The sequence below is a fragment of the Rana temporaria genome, chromosome 2 (genome assembly GCF_905171775.1).
Source record: "Rana temporaria chromosome 2, aRanTem1.1, whole genome shotgun sequence".
NCBI lineage: Eukaryota > Metazoa > Chordata > Amphibia > Anura > Ranidae > Rana > Rana temporaria.
Window position 1 is genome coordinate 182,653,437 of NC_053490.1, and position 24,516 is coordinate 182,677,952.

Below are 24,516 nucleotides of genomic sequence, written 5' to 3' on the forward strand. Positions count from 1 at the left end.
TGCACACACAGGACATGTCACATTTGCGCACACAGGACATGCCACATTTGAACACACAACACGTCACATTTGCACACACAACACATGTCACATTTGAACACACAGGACATGTCACACTTGCACACACAACACATGTCACATTTGCACACATAGGACATCACATTTGCACACATAGGACATGTCACATTTGCACACACAACACATGTCACATTTGCACACACAGGACATGTCACATTTGCACACATAGGACACGTCACATTTGCACACATAGGACATGTCACATTTGCACACACAACACATGTCACATTTGCACACATAGGACATGTCACATTTGCACACATAGGACATGTCACATTTGCACACATAGGACATGTCACATTTGCACACATAGAACATGTCACATTTGCACACACAACACATGTCACATTTTTCACACATAGAACATGTCACATTTGCACACACAACACATGTCACATTTGCACACACAACACATGTCACATTTGCACACACAGCACATGTCACCGAAGCTACACGTTCTCTGTATTACTGACAGCCGATTGAATGTGAGTGACGTCAGCAGGACCGGATCAGCGTGTTTTCCTTGGCAGGGAAGCGTAGAGAGGGAGGGGCTTAGGTTCGTCCTGCCCGGCTGAGGCTCCACGTTCTCCTATCAGAAGGGAGGCCCAATCACTGCTCACCACGACCAGGCTGAACTTACTAGGAACTAGTTGAAGTGGCCCCGGACTGTGGGCTATTAGTGTACGGATTCGGAATCACAGCCTGCGTGTGGTGTGTACAGCACTCTCCTCCAGCATGGTGTCACCCGGCGCCTGTGCACAGAAGCTGCTGTCTTTCTTCCCTTTCCTGCTTGTACTGTTTGATCTCCAATATGAAGGTAAGACGGCAGCCTGTCCCCACAAGAGAGCTGGCCTGGTCTGTGGAGGGAGAGAGGGGGTCTGGGACAGTCTACACACAGCACCCCTCCTTGGGCTCCACTCTCTCACTGCTTGGGTGGTGTGACACATGACATGGGGGACCCCCACCACATCAGAGCTCCCCTCTCTCATTGCTTGGGTCGTGTGACACATGGGGGACCCCCACCTCATCAGAGCTCCACTCTCTCACTGCTTGGGTCATGTGACACATGGGGGACCCCCACCTCATCAGAGCTCCACTCTCTCACTGCTTGGGTTATGTGACACATGGGGGACCCGGCCTCATCAGAGCTCCACTCTCTCACTGCTTGGGTCGTGTGACACTTGGGGGACCCCACCACATCAGAGATTCACTCTCACTGGTTGGGTCATGTGAAACATGGGGGACCCCCACCACATCAGAGATCCACTCTCACTGCTTGGGTCATGTGACACATGGGGACCACCATCAGAGCTCCACTCTCTCACTGCTTGGGTTATGTGACACATGGGGGACTCCTACAACATCAGAGCTCCACTCTCTCATTGCTTGGGTTGTGTGACACATGGGGGACCCCCACCCCATCAGAGCTCCCCTCTCTCATTGCTTGGGTTGTGTGACACATGGGGGACCCCCACCCCATCAGAGCTCCCCTCTCTCGTTGCTTGGGTCGTGTGACACTTGGGGGACCCCACCACATCAGAGATTCACTCTCACTGGTTGGGTCATGTGACACATGGGGGACCCCCACCACATCAGAGCTCCACTCTCTCACTGCTTGGGTCATGTCACTTATCTCATAACTGGAGAAAAAGATTTTCATTTAAAGTTTATTTATGGGACCAAAATAAAAAAAGATGTTCTAACCTGCTGTGTGCAATGATATTGCTCAGAGTGGTCTCCTGCCAGCGCTGTCCTCCTTTCCTGAGGGTTTCCCGCCCTATAACAAGCCTCTTGCTGAGGGCACACTCCGGAGCTGGGCTGTGTGCATCTATAGACATACACAGTGTGGCTGGACCCTGCTCCCTCTTCACAGGATTGACTGACAGCAGCTACCAATGGATTGCACTGAGCCTCCTGTGAGACTAAGAAGAGAACGGAACTGCGGCTAGACACAGCGCTGGACCGTGAGAGAACTCGGGTAAGTGTTTATGTATTGGCAAAACGGTAAGTGGGGTGTTAAAGCATTAAGCCCTGGTTCACATTGGTGCAATTTGACATGTCAAATCGGCGGCAATGACACCATCCTAATCGGTGCCACGCTGCATTTGCAACTTCGAAAAGTAGTTTCTGTGAGTGCGGTTTCCATTGACATCTGTGAAGAATGGCAGAAACCTGACATGCAGGACATGCACGGCTTCATTCTCGCAGCCCAGTGTGAATCTGGGCTAAAGGGGAGCTCAAGGCACCTTCAGAAAAAATGTAAAGTCAACGGCCCGTCCACCAATCCGGCGGTGTTTTCAGCCCATCCGATTTCAGCTCTCGGGTGCTGCTGCTTCTTCTAAGGGAAAATGACAGTAAAGACTTGCAGCTTCACAGCTGGTTCCCTGCTGCACTTTGTGAATGGCCAGGTGGCGGGGGAAGGACAAGGGGGCCGAACTTCTGGGTGACTTTGCCGCAGCGAGATCAGCCGGAAGTGGGAGCAGGTACCTGTCGAAACCAGTTACCCCCCCCCCCCTCCTGCTGAAAGGTGACAATGGAGGGAGGAAGCAAACGAGCGAGCTTCCCCTTTTGGGTGGAGCTCCGCTTTAGCCTAGGTTCACATTGCTACGATTTGACATGCCAAATTGGCTGCTATTGCTGGCACCGTCCGAACTGGTGCAGCGCCGACTTCCAAAAGTAGTTCCTGTACTACTCTTGGTGACTTCGGGAGGCGATTTGTATAGACATCTGTGCAGGTAGCCGCACAGATGTCTGTCGAATTGCCCCCTGACGTTGGAGTGCATTGCTGGCTTGAAAACAATTTCTAACCTGCAGAAATGTGAACCTGGGCTTAAAGTAAACACAAAAGTTAGACTTTAGAATCCCTTTAATGGTGAGCGGAGGCTGATGTGGGCGGTGCTGCATTCTCTGTAAAGTGCTGTGGATTATGCTGGTACTGCATAAATAAAATGACATTTCCTAAGCCATCTATAGATGTCAAATGTTGAGTTTCCTGTTAAACATTTGCAGTCTTCCTTTTAATCCAGGAGCATGTGAAACCCAATATCGGACGACAACCCGAGAATCAGGGTGGCCATAGACTGGCAGATATCTCTCCATGGGCCCTCCAACGGGAAGATTCCTCTGTGTGAGATATTGGGTGTCTGACAGCCGGGGTACTCATTACTGTCTTCTAGGACTAAGCCATACACACATGGGGTTTATATACTAAAGGCAAATCCACTTTGCACTACAAGTGCACTTGGAAGTGCAGTCACTGTAGATCTGAGGGGAAGCTCTGCTGATTTTATCCAGTCATGTGCAAGCCAAAATGCTGTTTATTTTCCTTGAATGTCCCCTTCAGATCTACAGTGACTGCACTTCCAAGTGCACTTGTAGTGCAAAGTGGATTTGTCTTTAGTAAATCAACCCCATAGATTTTTCTCGCTTCATTTCACAGGCTGAATGATAGAACTCTAAGACCCCTTTCACACTGAGGCAGTTTTCAGGCGTTTAAAGCGGAGCTCCACCCTAAAGTGGAACTTCCGTTGATCGGAACCCTCCCCCCTCCGGTGTCACATTCGACACCTTTCAGGGGGGAGTGGGGTGCAGATACCTGTCTAAAGACAGGTATTTGCACCCTCTTCCGGCCACACAGTCTCAGGCAGACTGCGGGCATGACGTCACCCCCCCCCCCCCGTTGTGTTCCAAGAACACTCGGCTCCCAGTACACAGCAGGAGCCAATCGGCAGGCGTAGCGCGACTCGTTCATGCGCCGTAGGGAACCGGGCAGTGAAGCCGGAGCGCTTCACTTCCTGGTTCCCTCACAGAGGATGGCGGGGGGGGGGGGGCAGCAGAGTGACAAGCGTTCGCTCATCCTCTGCTACGGACGGCGCTGGACTCCAGGACAGGTAAGAGCCGGTTCACACTGGGGCGACCTGGGATCTGACTTCAAGTTGCCCCAAGTCGTGCGGTCGAGAAAATCAATGGAAGTGAATGGAGCCGTCTTGATGTACACTACTGAAATCGCTCCGACTTCAGAAAAGGTTCCTGTACTACTTCAATCCGACTTGTGGGCAACTTGTACCCATTGATTTCAATGGAAGTCCCCTCAGTAGTCGGATCACTGTCTTAACTGAAGCAACAATACAGGAAGATAACATACATTTCTCAAGCAAACCTCTCCCTCCCCCTCCCTCCCACAGAGCTGATTGTTGTTTGATTGGCCACTGGAAAGCCTCCTGTCCTGGAGGCAATTCGAAGTTGCCTTGTAAGTTGCCTGATGATTCATACTCAAGTCGTGTCCAAGTTGCCTCCCAAAGTCGTGCTGGAAGTCGTGTTGCCCCTGTGTGAATGGGCTCTAAGTGTCCTAATATTAAAAGTCAGCAGCTGCAGTATTTGTTTTAAGGGCTAGAAATGGCACCTGAAAACTGCCTCCCATCCATTACAATGGGTGCTTTCACACCCGGGCGGTGCGTTTGCGGGATGTTCAGAAAAGCCCTGCAAGCAGCATCTTTGAGGCGGTTTGCAGCACTCCCAAAATGCCCCTGCCCATTGCAATGAATGGGCAGCGATTCTGAAGCTTCTTTGGGGTTAAAAGCTCCCCGCTAGTGGCCAAAAAGTGACGCCAAAGCACTGCTTTACCACTTCATGCAAAACAATGTCCCGTACGTCGTTACTTTGACGCTAAATATCATCGTTTTGGCAGGAACACTGCATTTTTCATTAGGCTAAAAGTGGTCCCCACTGTGCATTTGCCACAATATCCTTTTATCGGTGGCGGGAGAGGTGCCCACCCCCCTCTCACCACGCTATGATCGTCTCTGCCGCTAACTGGACCAGTCGGTAGTGGCAAAGACTATTGCGTTCTGTAACCCCAACTGCCTGGATGCGAGGTGAGGGAACGATGGCTTTTTTTTTATACAGATCCAACTACCTTTAGCTGATCTCCTTGCAGGCTAATTCCCAGTGCAGCTACCAACCACTGGAAAAATGGATAGCAGGATACAAAAAACACACAAAGGCAGCACTGGATTGGAATAGCATTAAAACTTTTATAGTCTTCAAGTAGGTAACCAAATAAATATTGCACTGGAGATAAAATCGATGTAGCTACATAAACTGTAAAAATGGTGCGAGTAATACCAAACGGTACCAAAAGCAGTCATAAAAACGTAGCCAAGTATGATACTGGTATAAAAATGTGTACAACGATACCACTGCTGAATCCAGATGAAGAGAGGTTAACATCAGTCCGTCCGCATGTAGATGTCCCGTGAAGGGAACTATCACAACTCCCAGTGGATGGTTGTAGAATCCCAGGTTGATAGAGGGAAGTGATAGAGGGAAGTGTAACAGCCCTTGCGTGTGGCAGATATTAAGGTCCCGCCGGCATGCAGATATGAAGGCACAGCAAAGGAGCCCTTCAGATGGACACGGCAAGCCCCGCCGGTGTCCGTGAAGTTACTGGATCTCAGACGGAACTCCCTGAAGGCACAGGAGATGGCGGAGAGGTGAGTACCAATCAAAAGAATTTTAATCGATCAAAAAGATTTTGATCGATCAAAAAAATTAAAGATTAATCGATTAATTAAAAGTTAATTTGCACAGCCCTACTTTTTTTATTGCATTTTAGTGTAAATATGAGATGTGAGCTCTTTTTGACCCCAGATCTCATTTAAGAGATTCTGTCATGCTTTTTTTTTTCTATAACAAGGGATGTTTACTTTCCTTGTAATAGAAATAAAAGTGACTTGCATTTTTATTTATTTTTTTTAAAAGGACAGGGTCAAAATAAATCTTAAAGTAAGATCATTTTTTTTTTTTTTTTTTTTAAAGCGCCTCATACCGTTGAGCTCGTGCACAGAAGGGAATGCATACTTGGGTAGCGTCCGCATATGAAAACGGTGTTCGAACCACATGTAAGATATCGCCACGATCGTTGGGAGTGAGAGCAATAATTCTAGCTCTAGACCTCCTCTGTAACTTAAAACTGGTAACCTGTAAAAAATTTTTTTTTTAATATTTCGCCCATTTTAAATTTGTCGCCATTCCACGAGCAGGTGCAATTTTGAAGCGTGAAATGTTAGGTATCAATTTACTTGGCGTAACATTTATCTTCCATAATATAAAACAGGGGTCCTCAAACTACGGCCCTCCAGTTGTTCAGGGACTACAATTTCCATCATGCTCAGTCATGTCTGTGAATGTCAGAGTTTTGCAATGCCTTTATGGTATTTGTAGTTCTGCAACAGCTGGAGGGACGTAGTTTGAAGATCCCTGATATAAAAAAAAAAAAAAAAAGTGCTAACTTTACTGTTTTATTTTTTTCATTCAAAATCTTTTATTTTTTCCAAAAAGTGTGCTGGTACGACCGCTGTGCAAATACGGTGTGACAGAAAGTGTGTGTGTGTGTGTGTGTGTGTGTGTGTGTGTGGGTATATATGTGTAAACAGAGTCTGACAAATGGGCTTGGTCCTTAAGTGGTTAAACAGCGATAAAGCACTGCTAAAACGAGTGGCGCTTTCAGTGTGAAAGCGTCCTAATAGATTCCCCCATCCATGCTAAACATCACTGCACTTCTGTCTGTTGTATTCAAGAGGCAGCAGCTGTCAGAGTACCTGAACATGATTGGATGTTCAGCTGACAATCTTCCACCTGGCTCCTTCAATTTTTCAGTTGAAGTTTGTTTGGCCAGATGGTGCCGACAGGTCCACCCACAGCTCAAAATTCAGCAGGACTTGGCTGAACTTCAAGCTCTGTATAAGGCCAGTTTAAAGTGGAACAAAAGCCAAAGCTTTCTTTTTATATTTGTTAGAGTATGGCCCCTTTCACATTGAGGCGTTTTTCATGCGGTACAGCGCTAAAAATAGCGCTGCTATACCGCATGAAAAAATCATGCCCTGCAGGCTTCAATGTGAAAGCCCGAAGGCTTTCACGCTAAAGCGGTGCGGTAGCAGGACCGCTCCAAAAGTCCTGCTAGCCGCATCTTTGGAGCGGTATAGGAGCGGGGTGTTTACCACTCCTATACCGCGCCTTCCCATTGAAATCAATGGGAAACTGCGGTAATACCGCCCGCAACGAATATCGCGGTAAATACGACGGTATAGCGGCCCTAAAAATAGCACGGCTATACCGTCACCGCACCTCCGCTGCCCAATGTGAAAGCAGCCTAAGGGAGGGTTACAACCCCTTTTTTCAGGGTTTATTTGCAGTTTGTGTCCTGTTGGGGAGATTTCCCGTCACTTCCTGTCCACAAGAGAAAGTGGGAGGGAATCCTTGGTTGTCACCAGAAATATTGGGAGATTTCCACTATTCCTGTTCTGTGTTTGTGTTTGTGTGTGTGTGTGTGTGTGTGTGTGTGTGTGTGTTTTTTTTTTTTGTTACTTCCACTCTGATGATGGTTGCCAGGACAGATGAAAATGTTCCTTTCGTGGGGACACAGACGGCAATGAAAACCTGAAAGGTGTCCTAACCCTCTTCACAAAACTAAACAAAAAAAACAAAAAAAAAAATATGTTTTGGCTTTAGTACTACTTGAATTCTAATGACACACTTGTGTGTCATTCTGTTTCGTTTGTCATTTTGCTTCAAATTCTGTTACTAGCAAGAACTCTCCAGTGGCAGGGTTGTTTTTGGGCCCATTCACACTTGTGCGACTTGTCATGCGATTTTTGGACATGACACGTCGCATGAAAAGCTGCAGTCCATTGTTTTCAATGGCACCTGTTCAGATTGGTGCAACTTAAAGTTGAAGTACCTTTTGAAAAGGAGCTTGTGCCACATTTGATGCGACTTTGCTACAGAGTGTGTAAAGTTGCATTGGAAATCGTGTAAAAAAAAAAAACAGGACCGCACTGCAAAACTTCCTGCATTTTTTTTGCAACCCTGCACTGGCAATTGTCACTTGCAACAGGATCGCAAGTGTGACTTCAGCCTGCAGAGGTCCCATAAACATTAATGAAATCTGGAGCATTGCTTAAATTTTTAAGGCTGTCTGTGGCCACTTCAAGTTCAAACCAGTAAATAAGGTTGGGGTGGACCGCAGATTTTGCTAAAGCTGGGTTCCCATAAATGCAAATTGGATGCTGCTTTCCCTGCAGCCAAATTTAATGACAGGCGAGCGTGACTGGCTCACAATGGAGCCGGTTCACACATGTAAATCAATTTTTTATTTTACTTTTATTACCGGGTTATAAAGCATTTGACCAGTGGTGGCTGGTGCTCTATTTTTTTATTTTTGGGGGGTGGATCGACGGTGGCGGCGACAAACCGACCATGCAGGGCATAACTAACACAATACAGTTCTAACCATAGTACTTAGCCACTGTCTGATAACGTAGACCTACTAACTGAAACTTAAATCCACTCCGCCCCACAAACTTTTAGGAACATTTCCTTATACACCTCGGATAACTTTCTTTTTTTTTTTTTTTTTTGACAAGTCATCGTCCAGTAATTTTAGCTTTTCCTGGCTGAAGGCTGTGTCTCATTGCTCAAGAATTAAAATTGTGCTTGGAAGGCGTGCCGTAATTGGAGATAACGGAAATAGTAAGAATTTAGGATTTCGTACTTTGTTTTCAATTGGTCAGAAGTGAGGACCTCCCCATCCCTGACAATGTCGCCAACCCTTTTGATTTCCTTAGACGCCCACACCATTGGGTCAGACATCACAAATATGTGGGGCTTGGGTTCATTCATAAGGGAGATGAGGGCGATACCCCAGTCCAGTCTGGCTATTGGTTTTAAGGAGGTTTCCCAGGTCTTAATAGTGGTCTTCATGGTTACTGTGAGTGAAAGTGTAGAGCTAGTTCCTCCTAAATAGAGCTAAGTGCAAACATTCGTAGGAACCCAAGACCTATGCGCCCAGAACTGTCGCTGAGTCCTCCACGAGCCATCGGCGTGCAAATGCCATTTGGCCTGCTAGATAATACTTTTGCCAATCGGGTAGTGCTAGTCCTCCCTGACCCCAATGTTCCTGTAACACGCTGAGCCCTATCTGTGGTGGTGAGGGGCACCATAAAATGGAGCGAATAATACCATTGATTTCAGATGATCGGTTTTTAAAGTGAACACAGGTTCGCCTTTTTTGCTAGCATTCACTTTGCAATGTTGCATACACCTTTTCAAAGTGAATACTTGCTTTGGTAAATAACCTTTTTTTAGCTTTTGAAATAGTTTTAGGTCTTAGGGAACCACTGCTAAAAAATAAATAAAATAAAATGTATATCTACAACTCATGATGATTTGATCAGGGAGTTGAAGTTAGTTTTAAATAAAATGAAGAATGTGGCAAACATACAACTATAATCTATAAAGCTAAACATAATAATGGCCAGAAAAGAAACATTGTGAACATTGGTGTTTCCGGGTCAGTGGAGAAATGCCTGCATACACTGGTGGTCTGTGTAGTGCCCCCTTACATTGGTGGTAAGTGGGGGAAGCCCTTTCATATTGGTGGTCGGTGTAGTGACCCATTGCATTGGAAAATTGGGCTCTTAAAGCGGTTGTCTACCCTCATGTCCTACTTGCACCTACAGGTAAGCCTACATTAAGGCTTACCTGTAGGTGTTTGCAATATCTCCTTAACCTACATGGTTAAGGAGATATTTGCAGAAAAGCGGGCACCGATGTCTATGGTGCATGCGCGCCGTAGACAAAGGCGCAGGCGCACTTGAATGGGAGCCTGCCGGACAGTGGTGGAAATGTGCGCATGCGCAGGGATCGTGCCGTTCCATGCGCGGGTGTGATGTCATCGTCGCTCCGGCCAGTCACAGCGCCAGAGCGGTGATACCCGAAAGTCACGCCAGGTATCGTGGCGCGGACGGAAAACGTGTCCGAGGACTGCTGCGGGGACTTCGATCTAAGATAAGTAATTGATAATGAGCTAGTATGCTAGTCATACTAGCTCATTATGCCTTTGCCTTGCCAGTTTATTTTATTTTTCTTGGGGTTATACAACCGCTTTAAGTTATGGGTATTGTAGGCAGGAGATGAATCTGACAATGCTCAAAGGTCCTTTTTTAAAAAGAATGGACTAGACCACAGTTTCTCGACCAAGGTTCCTCCAGAGGTTGGATTCCTGGAACAATGAGCAATTTCTGCCTCTCGGATAAGTTTCCTCTGAAACCATGGATCTTTTTAGCTATCTGTAAGGGGGTAATTCTTCCCAATGACCACAAGCGTAAGGAGCGCTCTTTCCACTGACCATCACACTAATGTATCATGAGTTGTAGATATAGAAAGCTGTAGTAGGGGTTAAGCACCATACACACTATTAGATTTTCTGCTAATTTTTGTCTTCAGATTTACCAAAACCATATAATATGAGGTCAAACCTTGTGAATTGGTTGTGGCTTACACCGCATCCAATTTGCATAACATTTTAAAATACATTTATTTTAATGAGGCAGGTTCACATATGTGCGATGCATTCGCACTGCGTATTGCCCAAAAAAAACGTGGGTGTTTCTAGGCATTGTGGTGCGTATTGTCTGCACATTATCTTCTATGGGAACGCATCTGATTTGCAGATAGTAGTGAACAGGGAGAGAATTCCTGTTCAGAACGGAACATGAATTCTCTCCCTGCTCACTACACCCCCCCCCCCCCCCCCTGCACAAGTGTGAACCCAGCCTAAGAGTTTCAATTTCTATGCAATCAAGCAGGCCCTTGCACTATATGGTTTTGGTAAATATGCAGAAAATCTAATAGTGTATATGGGGCTTACTTAAAGTGGAGGTTCACCCTCAAAAAAAATTCTGACATCACATGGGGTCGAGCCATCCTACCGACAGAATGCCGGTGTTTTTTTTTTTTTCTCAGCACATACCTCGTTGTGTGCGATTTTTCACCTCACGGCAATCCCGCGGGAGTGGGCGTTCCCAAGCACTGCCTGTGATTGACAGGCTTCCGAACGGCGCATACTGCGCGTCACAGGTTGCCGAAAAAACCCGAACATTGGTGCGGCTCTATACGGCGCCTGCACACCGACGTTCGGGTTCTGTCGGCAACCTGTGACGCGCAGTATGCGCCGTTCGGAAGCCTGTCAATCACAGGCAGTGCTTGGGAACACCCACTCTCGCTGGATTGCCGTGAGGTGAAAATCGGGATTAAGAGGTATGTGCTGAGAGAAAAAAAAAAACACTGGCATTCTGTCGGTAGGATGGCTCGACCCCATGTGATGTCAGAATTTTTTTTAAAGGGTGAACCTCCACTTTAAGACCAGCAAGTTATTTCAAGGGTTCCTCTGTGCTGAAAAGGTTGCGAAAGGCTGGGCTAGACATTTGGCCACATTGCTAGCAGCTGAGGTAGTTCAGGCTAGCATTTGCTGCAGGAGTCGTTTTTTATGACTTGTTTATTTTGTAAGGTGGCCTGGCAGAATAATGGGTAAATTGGGCTATATGCTTTAATGTGAGTCTTTTACTACAGAAACATAATGTTAAAATGATGTCCCATTTGGATGTACTGTACAACTCTGCCATAATCTGAAATGTAGCATACTGTAGTCAGCCTGTGTAGTATTGGTTAGAGTTTATTGCTCAGTACTGATCTGAGTTCTTTGTTGCGTGTGACTCTCATTTGATTGACATTGCAGTCTCTTGAAAGTGCAGCCTTACAGCACCTGTCCCTCGCTGCATAATAAATCTGCCCCTCTTGGTGCATGTTAGGATTTGTTTATGTGTGTGCTTTTTTTTTACCTGGTTTTAAGAATTTTAGTGTTGCACCACAGTCACAATTTTCAAAATAAAGCATTTTGAAGAGACAAAATAAAATTCTAGATGTCATTCTTCCAGTGTACACTAGGCAATGACAGCTAGAAAGTGACTTGTCCCTATAGGTAATGAAGATATGTTGCCTTCTTCTGTATGTTGTAAATTTAGGGTCTTGGAAAAGGAATGAGTTAAAAGTCCTACACCTGGAGGCAAAAAAAAAAGCAGAAGGCTAGAGTTCTCCTTGTTCAACCTTTTTCCAGGATCAGTATTTTCTTCCTGTTTGGAGATGTTGTCTCAGAAATGACACAATCGTGTGTATGCTGTTGTGTTCACAAATATCTGACACGTCAGCCCTCTGCTCTAGTCTCTTGACTTGCAACTTGTCCCAAACATACAGGAGTTGATTTAGTAAAACTGAAGAATGCAAAAATCTGTGCAGCTGTGCATTATAGCCATTCAGCTTCCAGGTTCCTTTTTTTTTTTTTTTGTCAAAGCTTAATTGAACAAGCTGATTGGCTACCGTGTACAGCTGCACCAGAGATTTTGCACTCCAGTTTTAGTAAGTCAACCCCACAATGTTGCTGGCTGATAACTAGTGAGAGGAAAGGGTTTATTTTCACCTGCAGCTAGAGCTGGGCGATTTATTTTTTATTTATTTTTTCCCCCAAAAAAATCAAACATCTGCAATATTTTTTTTTTTTTTTTTTTAATCTCCGGATTAGAGATTAAGCCCGACGCGTTTCAGGATCTTATCCTTCTCTCAGGGGCATTCTCTTATGGAAAGCAGTGTACGTCTATAACAAAGAAGTACAATAAAGGGTCACTAAAGGAAGACATTTTTTATTTTTTTACTTTAGAATAACAAACATGTTTTACTTGCCTCCACTGTGCAGTTCGTTTTGCACAGAGTGGCTCCGATCCACGTCCTCTGGGGTCCCTCGGCGGCTGTCTCTGGTCCTCCCTGCAAGAACTCATCACCTTCATGCGAGAGAGCTTGCATGGTGATGAGTTCTTGCGGGTGCGCTCCCATGATACAGCCAGCGGCCATAGCCGCTCATTGTATCACTCGGCCCCGCCCCTAGGCGTGCCGCGTCACTGGATGTGATTGACAGCAGCGCCAGCCAATAGCTGCGCTGCTCTCAATCCATCCGCTCTAGCCAATCAGCGGCCAGGCTGAGCGGCGAAAGAGGATCTCGGGACCGAGTGTGGGACTTTCGAGGGGTCAGGTAAGTAAAATGGGGGCTGCTTTATTAGATGTTTTTTCACCTTAATGCATAAATTGCATTAAGGTAAAAAAATATTTTCCTTTACAACTCCTTTAATATTGGCAACATAGAGACAGGGAACATGTAGTGAGCATCATTGAGAACAGTAAAGCAAAATGATTTGCTATGTTGCCAATGTTAATGTACTTTTTTGTTATAGATGTACACTGCTCTCCATAAGGGAATGCCCCTGAGGAAAGGACAAGATCCTGAAACGCGTCAGCGGTAATCTCTAATCTGGACACCACATCAGTGTCAATTTGGAATTATTGTAATATTGTAGTTTTTTGATATTGTTCTAAAACCAGTCAATTTTAGAATTTTTTTTTTTGTTGTCGTTATAATATTTATTAAACTACATTATTATTTAATTGGGTACGTACCTATATTTAGTTGCCTTTTAAAATCCCAAATATATATATATATATATATATATATATATATATATATATATATATTTATTTATTTATTTATTTATTTATTTATTTATTTATTAATATAATTTTTGCGTTTAAAGAAAAATGCATCCCTTTAAATTCTGTTTGTCTTCACACTGATCTGTTGTGCTTCCATTGCAGTGTTAACAATCTAGTTCGGGTGACCTGGAGTCCCCAAAAGATTCCCTTAAAATGATTGTAAACCCATTCCAACCACTTTTGCCTACAGGTAAGCCTATAATAAGGCTTACCTGTAGCTACAGTGAATTTTTCCTTAACTTGCATAGTTTACGGGATATTCACTGTATACACATGTGCCGGCGTCATCGGCACATGCGCACTGAAGAGATGGCTCGTACGTACTGTTTCTTCAGCTAATGTGCAGTTACCGGCGGCTCCCATGCGCAGGAATGACATTATCGCAGCTCCGGCCAATTGCAGCACCGGAGGCCGCGATACCCGGAAGTAACTCCGGGAGCCATGTCGCCAGCCGTAACAGTGTGTCGGGACCACTGCTGGGGCTTCGATCGAAGGTAAGCATATCGTAATGAGCTAGTATGTTATGCATGCTGGCTCATTATGCCTTTGTCTTGCAGGTGTTTTTTTTTTTGTCCCCATGGTTTTAAAACCACTTTAATTTGCAGGATTTCTCTCGCTTCCTGATTGGCTATGGAACAGGAAGTGAAGGTAAATATATCCAATGGGACTAAGTTGGCATAAATAAACCTTATTGGGGTTATAATCCTCCCTTACTCTACCCAAAATGGGGGGGAATGTTTTGCCTGTAGTTCTGCTTTAATTAAAACTGGTGTGAGAGTGTAACGTCCTGTTTTGGTGTTTAACCACTTGCCTACAGGGCACTTTCACCCCCTTCCTGTCCAAGCCATTTTTCAGCTTTCAGCGCTGTCACACTTTGAATGACAATTGCGCAGTCATGCAACACTGTACCCAAATTAAATTTCTATCATTCTCCCCCCCCCCCCCCCCCCACAAATAGAGCTTTCTATCTGGTGGTATTTGATCACCTCTGTGGTTTTTATTTCTTGCGCTGTAAACAAAAGAAGAGGGACAAGTTTGAAAAATACAATATTTTTAACTTTTTTGCTATAATAAATATCTTCTATTTTTTTTTTTTAAACAAATTTGTTCCTCAGTTTAGGCCAATATGTATTCTTCTACATATTTTTGGTAAAAAAAATCACAATAAGCGTATAATTGACTGGTTTGCACAAAAGTTATAGCAGCTACAAAATAGGGGATAGTTTTATAGCGTTTTTATTATTTTTTTTTTTACTAGTAATGGCGGCGATCAGCTTCTCCTTCTTTTTTTTTTATTTTATTTTTTATTTTTTTTATTTTGTGACTGTGATATTGCGTCAGACACGTTTGACACGTTTTTGGGACCATGATTACTGTATAAATATGACTGGCAGGGAAAGGGTTAACACTAGGAGGCTAATGTGTTCCCTAAAGAGTGATTCTTAATGTGGGGGGAGGTGACCGACTGGGGGAGGTGGCCGATGGTTGTCCCTATGTACAAGGGACACACCATCGGTCTCCTCTCCCTGACAGGACGTGGGTCTGTGGGTTTACAGACAGAGATACTGTGTGTAAACACTGTGCTCAGTTACTGGGTGCCCGGCGGCCGCAATCGGGTCCCCAGTGACGCGGCAGGTGTGCATGCGCCCCCTAGTGGCTTGTGAAGGCGCAACCTCATATGACTTCCACCCAGAACAAGAGGGTCTTCCTCTTGCCATCATTTCACGGCGGGCAGTGGACAAGCGGTTAAAGTATAACTAAAGGCAAAACTTTTTGTTTGGTTTTTCCAGCGCAGCGCCCCAGTGTGAAAACACTCGGGCTTTTACCCTGGGTTTGCAGCTGAGGCTTTTTATAGATGCTATTTTTAGCGCTAAAGCATCTGAAAAATGCCTTCAGTATGAAGGGGTCTAATGGGTGTTTTCAAAGTGCAATAAAAGCTTAAAACTAAAATTTGTCTTTTTCCTACCTCCTAATTTTAGAGCATTATTTCGACTGGACAGAAACATGTCTCCTATAATTTTTATCATACAAGACACGTTTTTTATATATATTATATTTTTTCATTTTATACCATTCTATTTGATAAATGTCATTAGTAAACATGGTAGACTATATTATTTTAGGTGCTTTTGTGTTTTTGTTGGCAATAAAGTTGCTTGGCTTTGGAGAGTAACCTGCACTACTGTAAATGGTTGTAATTTAGAAGAAATGCTTTGTTTGTACTTATGTTGGAGCCCACTGGTAGCAGAAAATCTTACACACCTAATGAGAACACTACTTCTGTACCATATGTCAGATGTTGGTTGTTTGTGTGTACAAACTCCTCCAGTAATTAACTCATTTTGAAGTGATTGCATGTTTAAGGCTTCAAGGGTAGTTATTACCGACACAATGTTATTGCTCTGGGTATACCAGAGTAAGCATTACGTTTCATTAATTATAGAAAGCATATCTTGTGTAGTTAAGATGCTAATTTTGAAGAAGCCTTGCTGTTAGCCCATCTAGGTTATCTCTAAAGTGACCAGTGCTTATCCTGATCTGAAAACTTTTCTTTTCATTGCTTTTATCTAAGTTTTCTGCCACAATATCAAAGCTCAAAACAGTAAGTTTGTTCCTTTTGGAATAAGGTTATTAGCAGGCAAGCTCCAGCCCTCCTCTGGTCCTCCTCCAGACCCTTGCTTTCTGCTTTCAAGCTATACATCCAGCTTCTTCCCAGTAGCAGCATAAGGAAAGGGGGGTGCACTGTGATGTAAGGGAGAGTGGGGGACTCAACTTCTGATGGTGGGGTGGCTCTTATCTAATGTAAGGGGAGGGGATGCACTGGACATCTAATCTTACAGATACAACCAGCCTTTTTGAGGACAATCAGGGGCGGACTGACCATTGAGGCACTCGGGCACTGCCCGAGGGCCCCATGCCACTAGGGGGCCCCATCAGGGTTGCCAGGCTCATTAATACTAGTGACAGTATGTAAAAATCTGTGTTTTTTTTACATCTGTCCCTGATATGTCCAAAACCGATATGCTTTTGATGTGAAATTCTGAGATTTTAGCTGCCCCACCTCTGTAATGCCTCCTGGCTTGGTGGCCATCTGTAAGCCCGGGGGCCCCATAATCTTCTATTGCCCGGGGGCCCCATGAGTTGTCAGTCCGCCCCTGAGGACAATCATAATGCTGGCCCACAATGAAATTGAGTTTGACACCCCTGCTATAGACATTTGACAAACCTATGTAATATAGACTTCTCTTCTCTATCTATCTCTATATCTCAAAACAATTTTATCTTGGCCTTACTAGTTAAAGCGGTGGTTCACCCTCCATAGCAACATGTTAGCATAAAATTAGGCATAGTAGCGTGAGCTACAGTATGCCTGTCTTGATTTTTTTTCGCCCGGTACTCACAGTGCAATCCTCTATAGAAGATTCCCACTCCCCGCGGGGAATGGGCGTTCCTATCCAGACGGAGGATGATTGACGGCCGGCTATGGCACGTCACGCTCCCCGAAGACAGCCGGAGTAGGTCTCGGCTCTTCACGGCACTATACGGCGCCTGCGCACAGACTATGCGCAGGCGCCGTGAAGAGCCAAGCCTATTTCGGCTATTTCCGGAGAAGCGTGACGTGCCAGAGCCGGCCGTCAATCATCCTCCGTCTGGATAGGAACGCCTATTCCCCGCGGGGAGTCAGAATCTTCTATAGAGGATTGCACAGTGAGTACCGGGCGAAAAAAATCAAGACAGGCATACTGTAGCTCACGCTACTATGCCTAATTTTATGCTAGAAGAAAAAAAAAAAGTTTTTTTTTTTTGTTTATAGGGTGAACCCCCGCTTTAAGCAATCATCATTTCATGTCTCTAGATACCCTTTGCAGTAATCTGGGTAATTTTGAGATTCCTTTTACTTTGGAGGAATCTCCATCATACTGCAGAAGAATTGAGTTCCCTCAGGCATTTTGTAGCTGATAATTCCAAAAGCATCCAGTGCCTTACATTGGCCATAGGTGGATCAAACACGACTGGTTCAGCAAGGACTTCCCAAATTCTGATCCATCTATGGCTGGTCCACTTGTAAGAAGTCCATCTAGTGTTTGGATTTTCTCACAGAAATGTTGCAAAAAATCAACACTGCAGCCTTGATGAATATTTTCTGACAGCAGAGGAGTCCCCACTGTTAGAATACAATGGCACAGCAGGGTGGTTTCCTCTGTCCACCCCAAATGTGTGGATGAGGGAATATGTTTATTAATTTATTTATTGATCAGCCTGCTGGCCGATCAAAGGAAACGATACGTTAGACAGCGTTGGTTGTGTTGGGTCCCTGTAACCCATGTACAATTGTAGCCTCGACAAAAGTTTGTTTGTTAAAAAAAAAAAAAAATCAATGGATAAAGTAGAACTCAAGGCAAACCCATTTTTAAAGTTGGGACATGTTGGAAGCTCTACAAGGTTTTTATGGTCATTTGTATTATCTAAATATTTAGTAAGAATAATCTCCCTGACGAGGACTAAAATTTTATTATCGCAATGGGGAAATGTCAAGTTTTGGTCCTGCCTGTCCCCTTTAAGGATGACATCTTGCGTGCGATGATCAGGTTGTGGTGTATTATGGGATTTGTGCTTATGTTTTGGACACACTTTTTTATTTAATTTATTTTTTTGTTCCTCTGCAGGGGTGACTTGTGGGAGTAATGTGGATGTGGACAAGCATCTTGAAATGGGAAAGAAATTACTAGCAGCTGGCCAGCTTGCAGATGCCTTATCTCATTTTCATTCAGCTATTGGTAAGTGTTTTATTGGATTGGATTGGATTGGAATAAATACTTATAGAGCGCCGAATGCGAGTTGTGAAACTCGCGTCTAAGCGCTTACCAACAAGCTGGGGGTATCCAGTTCCCAAGAGCAAAAAATAGGAAACTAGGACATCTAAGTAAAAGAGGGGAACAGACAAGAAATAAACAGAAATATAAAAAGAAGAGGGGGGGGGGGTGTCAGGGCACAAAAAGCCTATCCCTACTCCCTGACCATGGGCCGCAGCCTGGGATTAAGGCAGCGTCCTGCTAAGGGCTTGGAAGGCCAAGTGTCTATCTGTAGGCTTGTGAAAAAAGAAGTGTTTTCAAGCCCTTACAGAAGGCCATTATGGAGGAGGATGCTCGGAGCTGATGAGGGAGCTGGTTCCAAAGAGAGTTCCCCATTGTTTGGAGCCGGCGGCCACCTTTTGAAGCTGATCGACTAGATTGAATAATTGCTAACAGGGCGTCAGTCGAGCGAAGCTCTCTGGGAGGACAGTAGTGTTGTGTCATATTCGATAAGTACATCGGACCTAGTTGCCAATAGGCCCAAAACACCAGACAGAGTGCCTTGAACTCAACCCGTTTTGCTATCGGGAGCCAGTGCAGATTCTTAAGCACCGGGGAGATGTGATTCCGCCTTGGGCAGTTTGTGACTAGTCTTGCAGCATGATTCTGTGTAATCTGCAATCGTTTTATTCACTTCTGTGGGAGCCCTAGAAAGAAAACATTAGAACAATCTAACCTAGAGTGGATAAGTCCATGAACTAAGATCATACGGTTGTGCTGAGTGAAGAGATTCTTAATTTTCCGTAATAATTGCAGATGATAGTTGGCTGATTTATGTAGATCGAGGCTAGCCATTACCATTTTGATAACCTGTGTGGTGGCAAGATTATGTGCACATTCCCGGTTGCATAGCGCTTAGAACATTAATTCAAACAGCCTTAGTGAACAGTACCCAAGAATGTATAGACTTTTTAGAATTCAGTGCTAATAAATATGCTCTGTCATTGTACTAATGACGCTAGCAGGGAAGGGGTTAACATCAGGGGCGATCAAAGGGTTAAATGTGTTCCCTGGGAGTGCTTGCTAAACGTGGGGGGGAAGGAATGCTTTGACTGGGGGAAGACAGAGATCTGTGTTGTGTTTGTTTAGCAGAAACACAGAATCTCGATCGATTAAACCCCCCCCCCCCCTTACAGAACGGCCTATGTTTACAGACCGCCGTTCTGCCACTCTTGGGAACAATCATCGGGTGCCCTTTGAATGGGTCTCGCTGTGTTCAATCACAGCAGGAACAGGTCACCAGCAGCATGCATCTGTGCCCCAGACCCGGAAATATAAATGTACAGGTACATGATTTGGAGCTGAAGGGCAGCCCTGCCGCAGTGCATGTACATGGGGCAGTCCAGGAGCGATTAAACCTTTTCATGACCATGTGTGGTTCTGAATATTCACAAACAGTATATTTTCTGTCATAAGGTACCTTTTTACATATTTTAATGACCTTTCCTATATTCGGTTCGGGGTGAATTGCAGGGTAGAGAGTAGGGGCTGCTGGGGTCTCTGTTCCATATAAAGGAGCAGGGCTGTACCGGAGCCCTCGTCATTAAATTAATGGCATGCTCTTCTATGTGTTTAGCTGTAAATTGTCAGTAAGTGCCATCTTGCATGCTCCCGTTTTTCAAAATGGAATTTATCACAATACATTGACAACTTAAAATTTGTTATGTTTTATTAACTACTTGCCGACCAGCCGCCGCAGTTATACGGCGGCAGGTCGGCTCCCCTGAGCGAGAGCACGTAGCTCTACGTCACCTCACGAATCGTCCCTGATCCCGACGCGTGTGCGATCAACGCCGGGCACCCGCGATCGCTCGTTACAGAGCGAGGACCGGAAGCTGTGTGTGTAAACACACAGGTCCTGTCAGGGGGAGAAATGCTGATCTTCTGTTCATACAATGTATGAACAGCGATCAGTCATTTCCCCATGTCAGTCCATCCCCCCCCCCCTACAGTTAGAACACACCCAGGGAACATACTTAACCCCTTCCCCGCCCCTAGTGTTAACCCCTTCCCTGCCAGTGACATTTTTATAGTAAAAAAATAATTAAGAAAAACGCCATAAAACGACCCCCTATTTTGTAAATGCTATAACTTTTGCGCAAACCAATCAATAAACGTTTATTGCGATATTTTTCGTAAAAAAAAATGTAGAAGAATACGTATTGGCCTAAACTGAGGACAAAAATGTTTTTTTTATATATTTTTGGGGGATATTTTTTTTTTTTTTTAAATTGTCGCTCTATTTTTGTTTTATAGCGCAAAAACTAAAAAGCGCAAGGGGGATCAAATACCACCAAAAGAAAGCTCTATTTGTGGGAAAAAAAGGACGCCAATTTTGACCGCGCAATTGTCAGTTAAATCGACGCAGTGCCGAATCGCAAAAAGTGCTCTGGTCTTTGACCAGCAATATGGTCCGGGCTTAAGTGGTTAACATTATCTTTTATCAAAAAAAATAAAAAAAATTATTAACCTGGAAAACATGGTGCTTTATTTCCATACAGAATTTTGTGTGTTTTGTGTATAATATATATTTATATTTTGAAGGGATTACTTGACTTTGCCATGCAAGGGTTGCACTATAAATATTAAACACAATAAGCGATATAGAGAATTAAAAAGCATTTTTTAAAGGCTGGAGGTAGAGGGCATACAGAGCACAAGCAAGCCTGGTAATTTATATATCTGCACATAAAGGTTATGTGTCTTTTTACAGTTTTTGCTTTGTTTGATGCCAGCTCACTGTTTTCCCTTGTTTTGTTAGATGGAGATCCAGATAACTACCTGGCATATTACAGAAGAGCCACTACGTTCCTGGCCATGGGCAAATCTAAAGCCGCAATTCCTGATTTAAGTCGAGTGATTGAGCTGAAACCAGACTTCACATCAGTATGTAATACTTCTAAAGCTTAACTTGAGGGCAGAAAAAAAATAACTTGCTTCTAGAGTATTTTTCTGCCTATAATCGCTACTTCAGAAGGTTTAAACCTTTAATATGTGAAACAGGACTTGGGAGATTTCAAGTGTTGCTGGATGTGACTGAAATGTGATGTGGAAAAACAGGGTGATGCAGACACGGCTCTCGTATTCAATGGTCAGCTCAAAGTCTCCAGCTGTGGATGAACTACATGTTTTAGCATGACCTACCAACCACTGACTGAGTAGGCTCATACTTGTAGTTTCCCACCCACTCTAGAATAGCAAAATTCTTACTTCACTCTTCTGTCATATTATCCTTGAGAAATGCATAAAGTCTGTATTCATATGTAATATATTGTCATTGTTGTGATTGTACTATGTACACTATTTATTTTATCCATTTGTATAACATGGTCAGTTTATGCAGTACTTTACATATTGTAGTCAGTTGCTCTTGCTCATCATTTGGAGGAAACCTGGAGGCAGGGCCGCTGATAGGCCAGTACAATCGACCCTGTTGTACCGTGCCCGGCGTCCTCAGCTCAGCAGGAGGGGCCTGGGCAATCTCAGAAGTGCAGCATAAAAAATAAAAATAAATCCTTTCTGAATCGACTCCCTGTGCTCCGCCGCTCCTATTGCCTTGTGGGAGTGTATTTTTATTTATTTTTATTTTCATTCTCTGTGCCCCCCTCTGATGTGTGCTGGTGAGAGACTGGGAATTAGAGGGACCATTTCTTCAGTTTTAGGTGCATTATGTGCCGCTCCGCATGGTTTTGTGGCCTTGGTTTGCTTTCCCTGGCGGAGTGATCTATCTTTCTCTATTCCCCATTCCATAGTGGAGCACGAGAGGAGAGCAGACTATAGAGGCTCTGAGGTGGGCAGACACATGCAGCTCAGCGGACAGTGTCCAGGCAGAGGTAGGAACGGAGAGCAAGCGGTTCGTAGGGCTGCCTTCAACATAGGTGTGTTTAGTGTGAATATATGCTACATTGCATTTTCTGCAGGCAGCACATTTTGGCATAGATGGTATTTGTATCATAAAACAAAAGGCAGCTGCAGCAGGCACTCTATTATGGCTCTGGCTGGCTCTGTCACAGTGTGTCACATAACATGGATGTTGGGTGCTCATTTTGTTAACTTCTAATAAGTTAACAAATTTCAGCACCCAACAGCCATGTTATGTGACACACTGTGACAGAGCCATGATAAAGTGCCGGCTGCCTGTGTGTCATCATAATGCTGATGATCTTAAAGTGGAGTTCCGGCAGGAAAAAAAGTCAGCAGCTACAAATTACTGCAGCTGCTGACTTTTAATATATGGACACTTACCTGTCCTGGGCAACCGCAATGTGGGCACCCAAAGCCGATCTGTCTCTCGGGTGCTGCCGCCGCCATCTTCGGTAGGGAATCGGGAAGTAAAGCCTTGCGGCTTCACTTCTTGGTTCCCTACCTCGCATGCACGAGTCGTGCTGTGCAATCGCTCTGGTCCATGATGTCTTCTGGCACCTGTGTGTCTCCCAGAAGACAGTGGGGGGGAGGGGGTGACTGAGAAGGCGCTGGATGTGCTGTAGGTCGCCTCAGCGACCTATGCCCAGAAGTGGGAGCAGATTCCTGTATTGCACAGGTATCTGCTCCCTCCTCCCCACTGAAAGGTGCCAAAATGTGACACCGGAGGCGGGGGGGGGGGGAGGAGAGTTACTTTTTTGGGTGGAACTCTGCTTTAACCAGTTGCCGACTGCCCCATAGCAGATTTACTGCTACAGGTTGGTTGAGCTGCCCAGGCTCCCGTGTGTGTGTGTGTGTGTGTATGTATGTATGTATGTGTAACTATAATATATATATATATATATATATATATATATATATATATATATATATATATATATATATATATATATATATATATATATATATATATATATATATTATATTCAAAGTTTTGAATTCTTTTTATAAGTGGAGCGTTGGGCTAGGAATAAAAATGGGTGGACAGGCAGGATTTTTAATGCAAAAGAGACATGATTTGTCTCTTGTGCATTAAAGCTACTTACCTACCTGTCTGCTCTTGAACAGTAAGCTGCACAATCAAGATCCGGAAGCTGGCCGCCCAAAGATGTCAGCCGCTGGCACATTGTTGGATTCAAGCGGAGTATAGTTCTGCTTTAATGTTGAACTTCTAATATGGTCTTTTATTGCATATTTGCATTGGTCCAGCCTGGTAAGCAATAGCAAGATCATTGCTGAAATTTTATTGAAAGTGAATACAGATCTCTGCAGAGGAATATAAATTTACAATTCATAAATGCAAAATGCACCACCTGTAAGTTGGCAAACATTGTAAATCCTCACTGCTTCAGACAATTATTTTCCATAAGTCGCATTCTAAGTCAAATGAAGCTCATCTGTATAAGGTTAAAGAGGAAGTAAACCCTGGTGGGTTTTTCTTTCTTCCCTGCACAGTAAAGGCATAATGTGCTAGTATGCATTGCATGCTAGCACATTATATGACACTTTACCAGCAAACAAAGCCTGTCTTCCTTCCGGAGGCCACGGACTCTGGCTCTGTGACTGCCCAGAGCCACGTGATGTTACTCCCACACATGTGCAAGAGAGCCGCTGGTCACGGCACACTCTCCTGAAGAAATGGCACAGGTGATCGCTCCTTCAGAGTTCATGCTCCGATGACATCGTTGACGCAGTAAACATCCCCTGAACGGCGCACGTTTAGGAGATATTTGCAGTACCTATAGGTAAGCCTTATTCTAGGCTTGCCTATAGGTACAAGTGGTGTAACAGAGTTTACAACCACTTTAAAAACAATTTTGATGTTCTGAAATCATCACGCACAAGTCCAGGTCTTATGATCTCTTTGCAGCCTGACCAAGCTGGAACAGTTTTGCAAAGAGCAATATGGAACATTCCAGTGCCCAGATATGCAAAGCTGACCGAGACCTATCCACATAATTGCTGCCAGTGGTGCATCTACTAAACACTGACTTGAGAGGATAAATCCTTATGTAGTGTATGTAGTGTGTGTGTGTGTGATAACAAAACCAATATATATAATAAAAAAACATATTTTTTTTTTTGGGAATTAACTGAAATCACTTTTTGGCAATCTGTTTTCACTTTGACATTGAAGAGTATCTTTCCTTTGATCAGTGTAAAGAAACGCTAAATAAAAATTCAGCATTCCCCCCCTGGATTCCACAACAGACATCCAAGGGGTAATCGA

General features: G+C 44.3%; 1 protein-coding gene across 1 annotated transcript in view; it reads left to right on the top strand.

The window, feature by feature from the left end:
• Nucleotides 1–649: 649 nt before the first annotated feature.
• The window catches only part of DNAJC3 (DnaJ heat shock protein family (Hsp40) member C3), a 78,818-nt gene continuing 54,951 nt past the window's right edge, over nucleotides 650–24,516 (top strand). Inside the window, exons 1-3 of the mRNA XM_040336103.1 lie at nucleotides 650–895; nucleotides 18,180–18,290; nucleotides 21,127–21,251. Of these exons, the coding sequence (XP_040192037.1) occupies nucleotides 814–895; nucleotides 18,180–18,290; nucleotides 21,127–21,251 (318 nt within the window). The 5' untranslated portion in view covers nucleotides 650–813. The remainder of the gene's footprint in view (nucleotides 896–18,179; nucleotides 18,291–21,126; nucleotides 21,252–24,516) is intronic.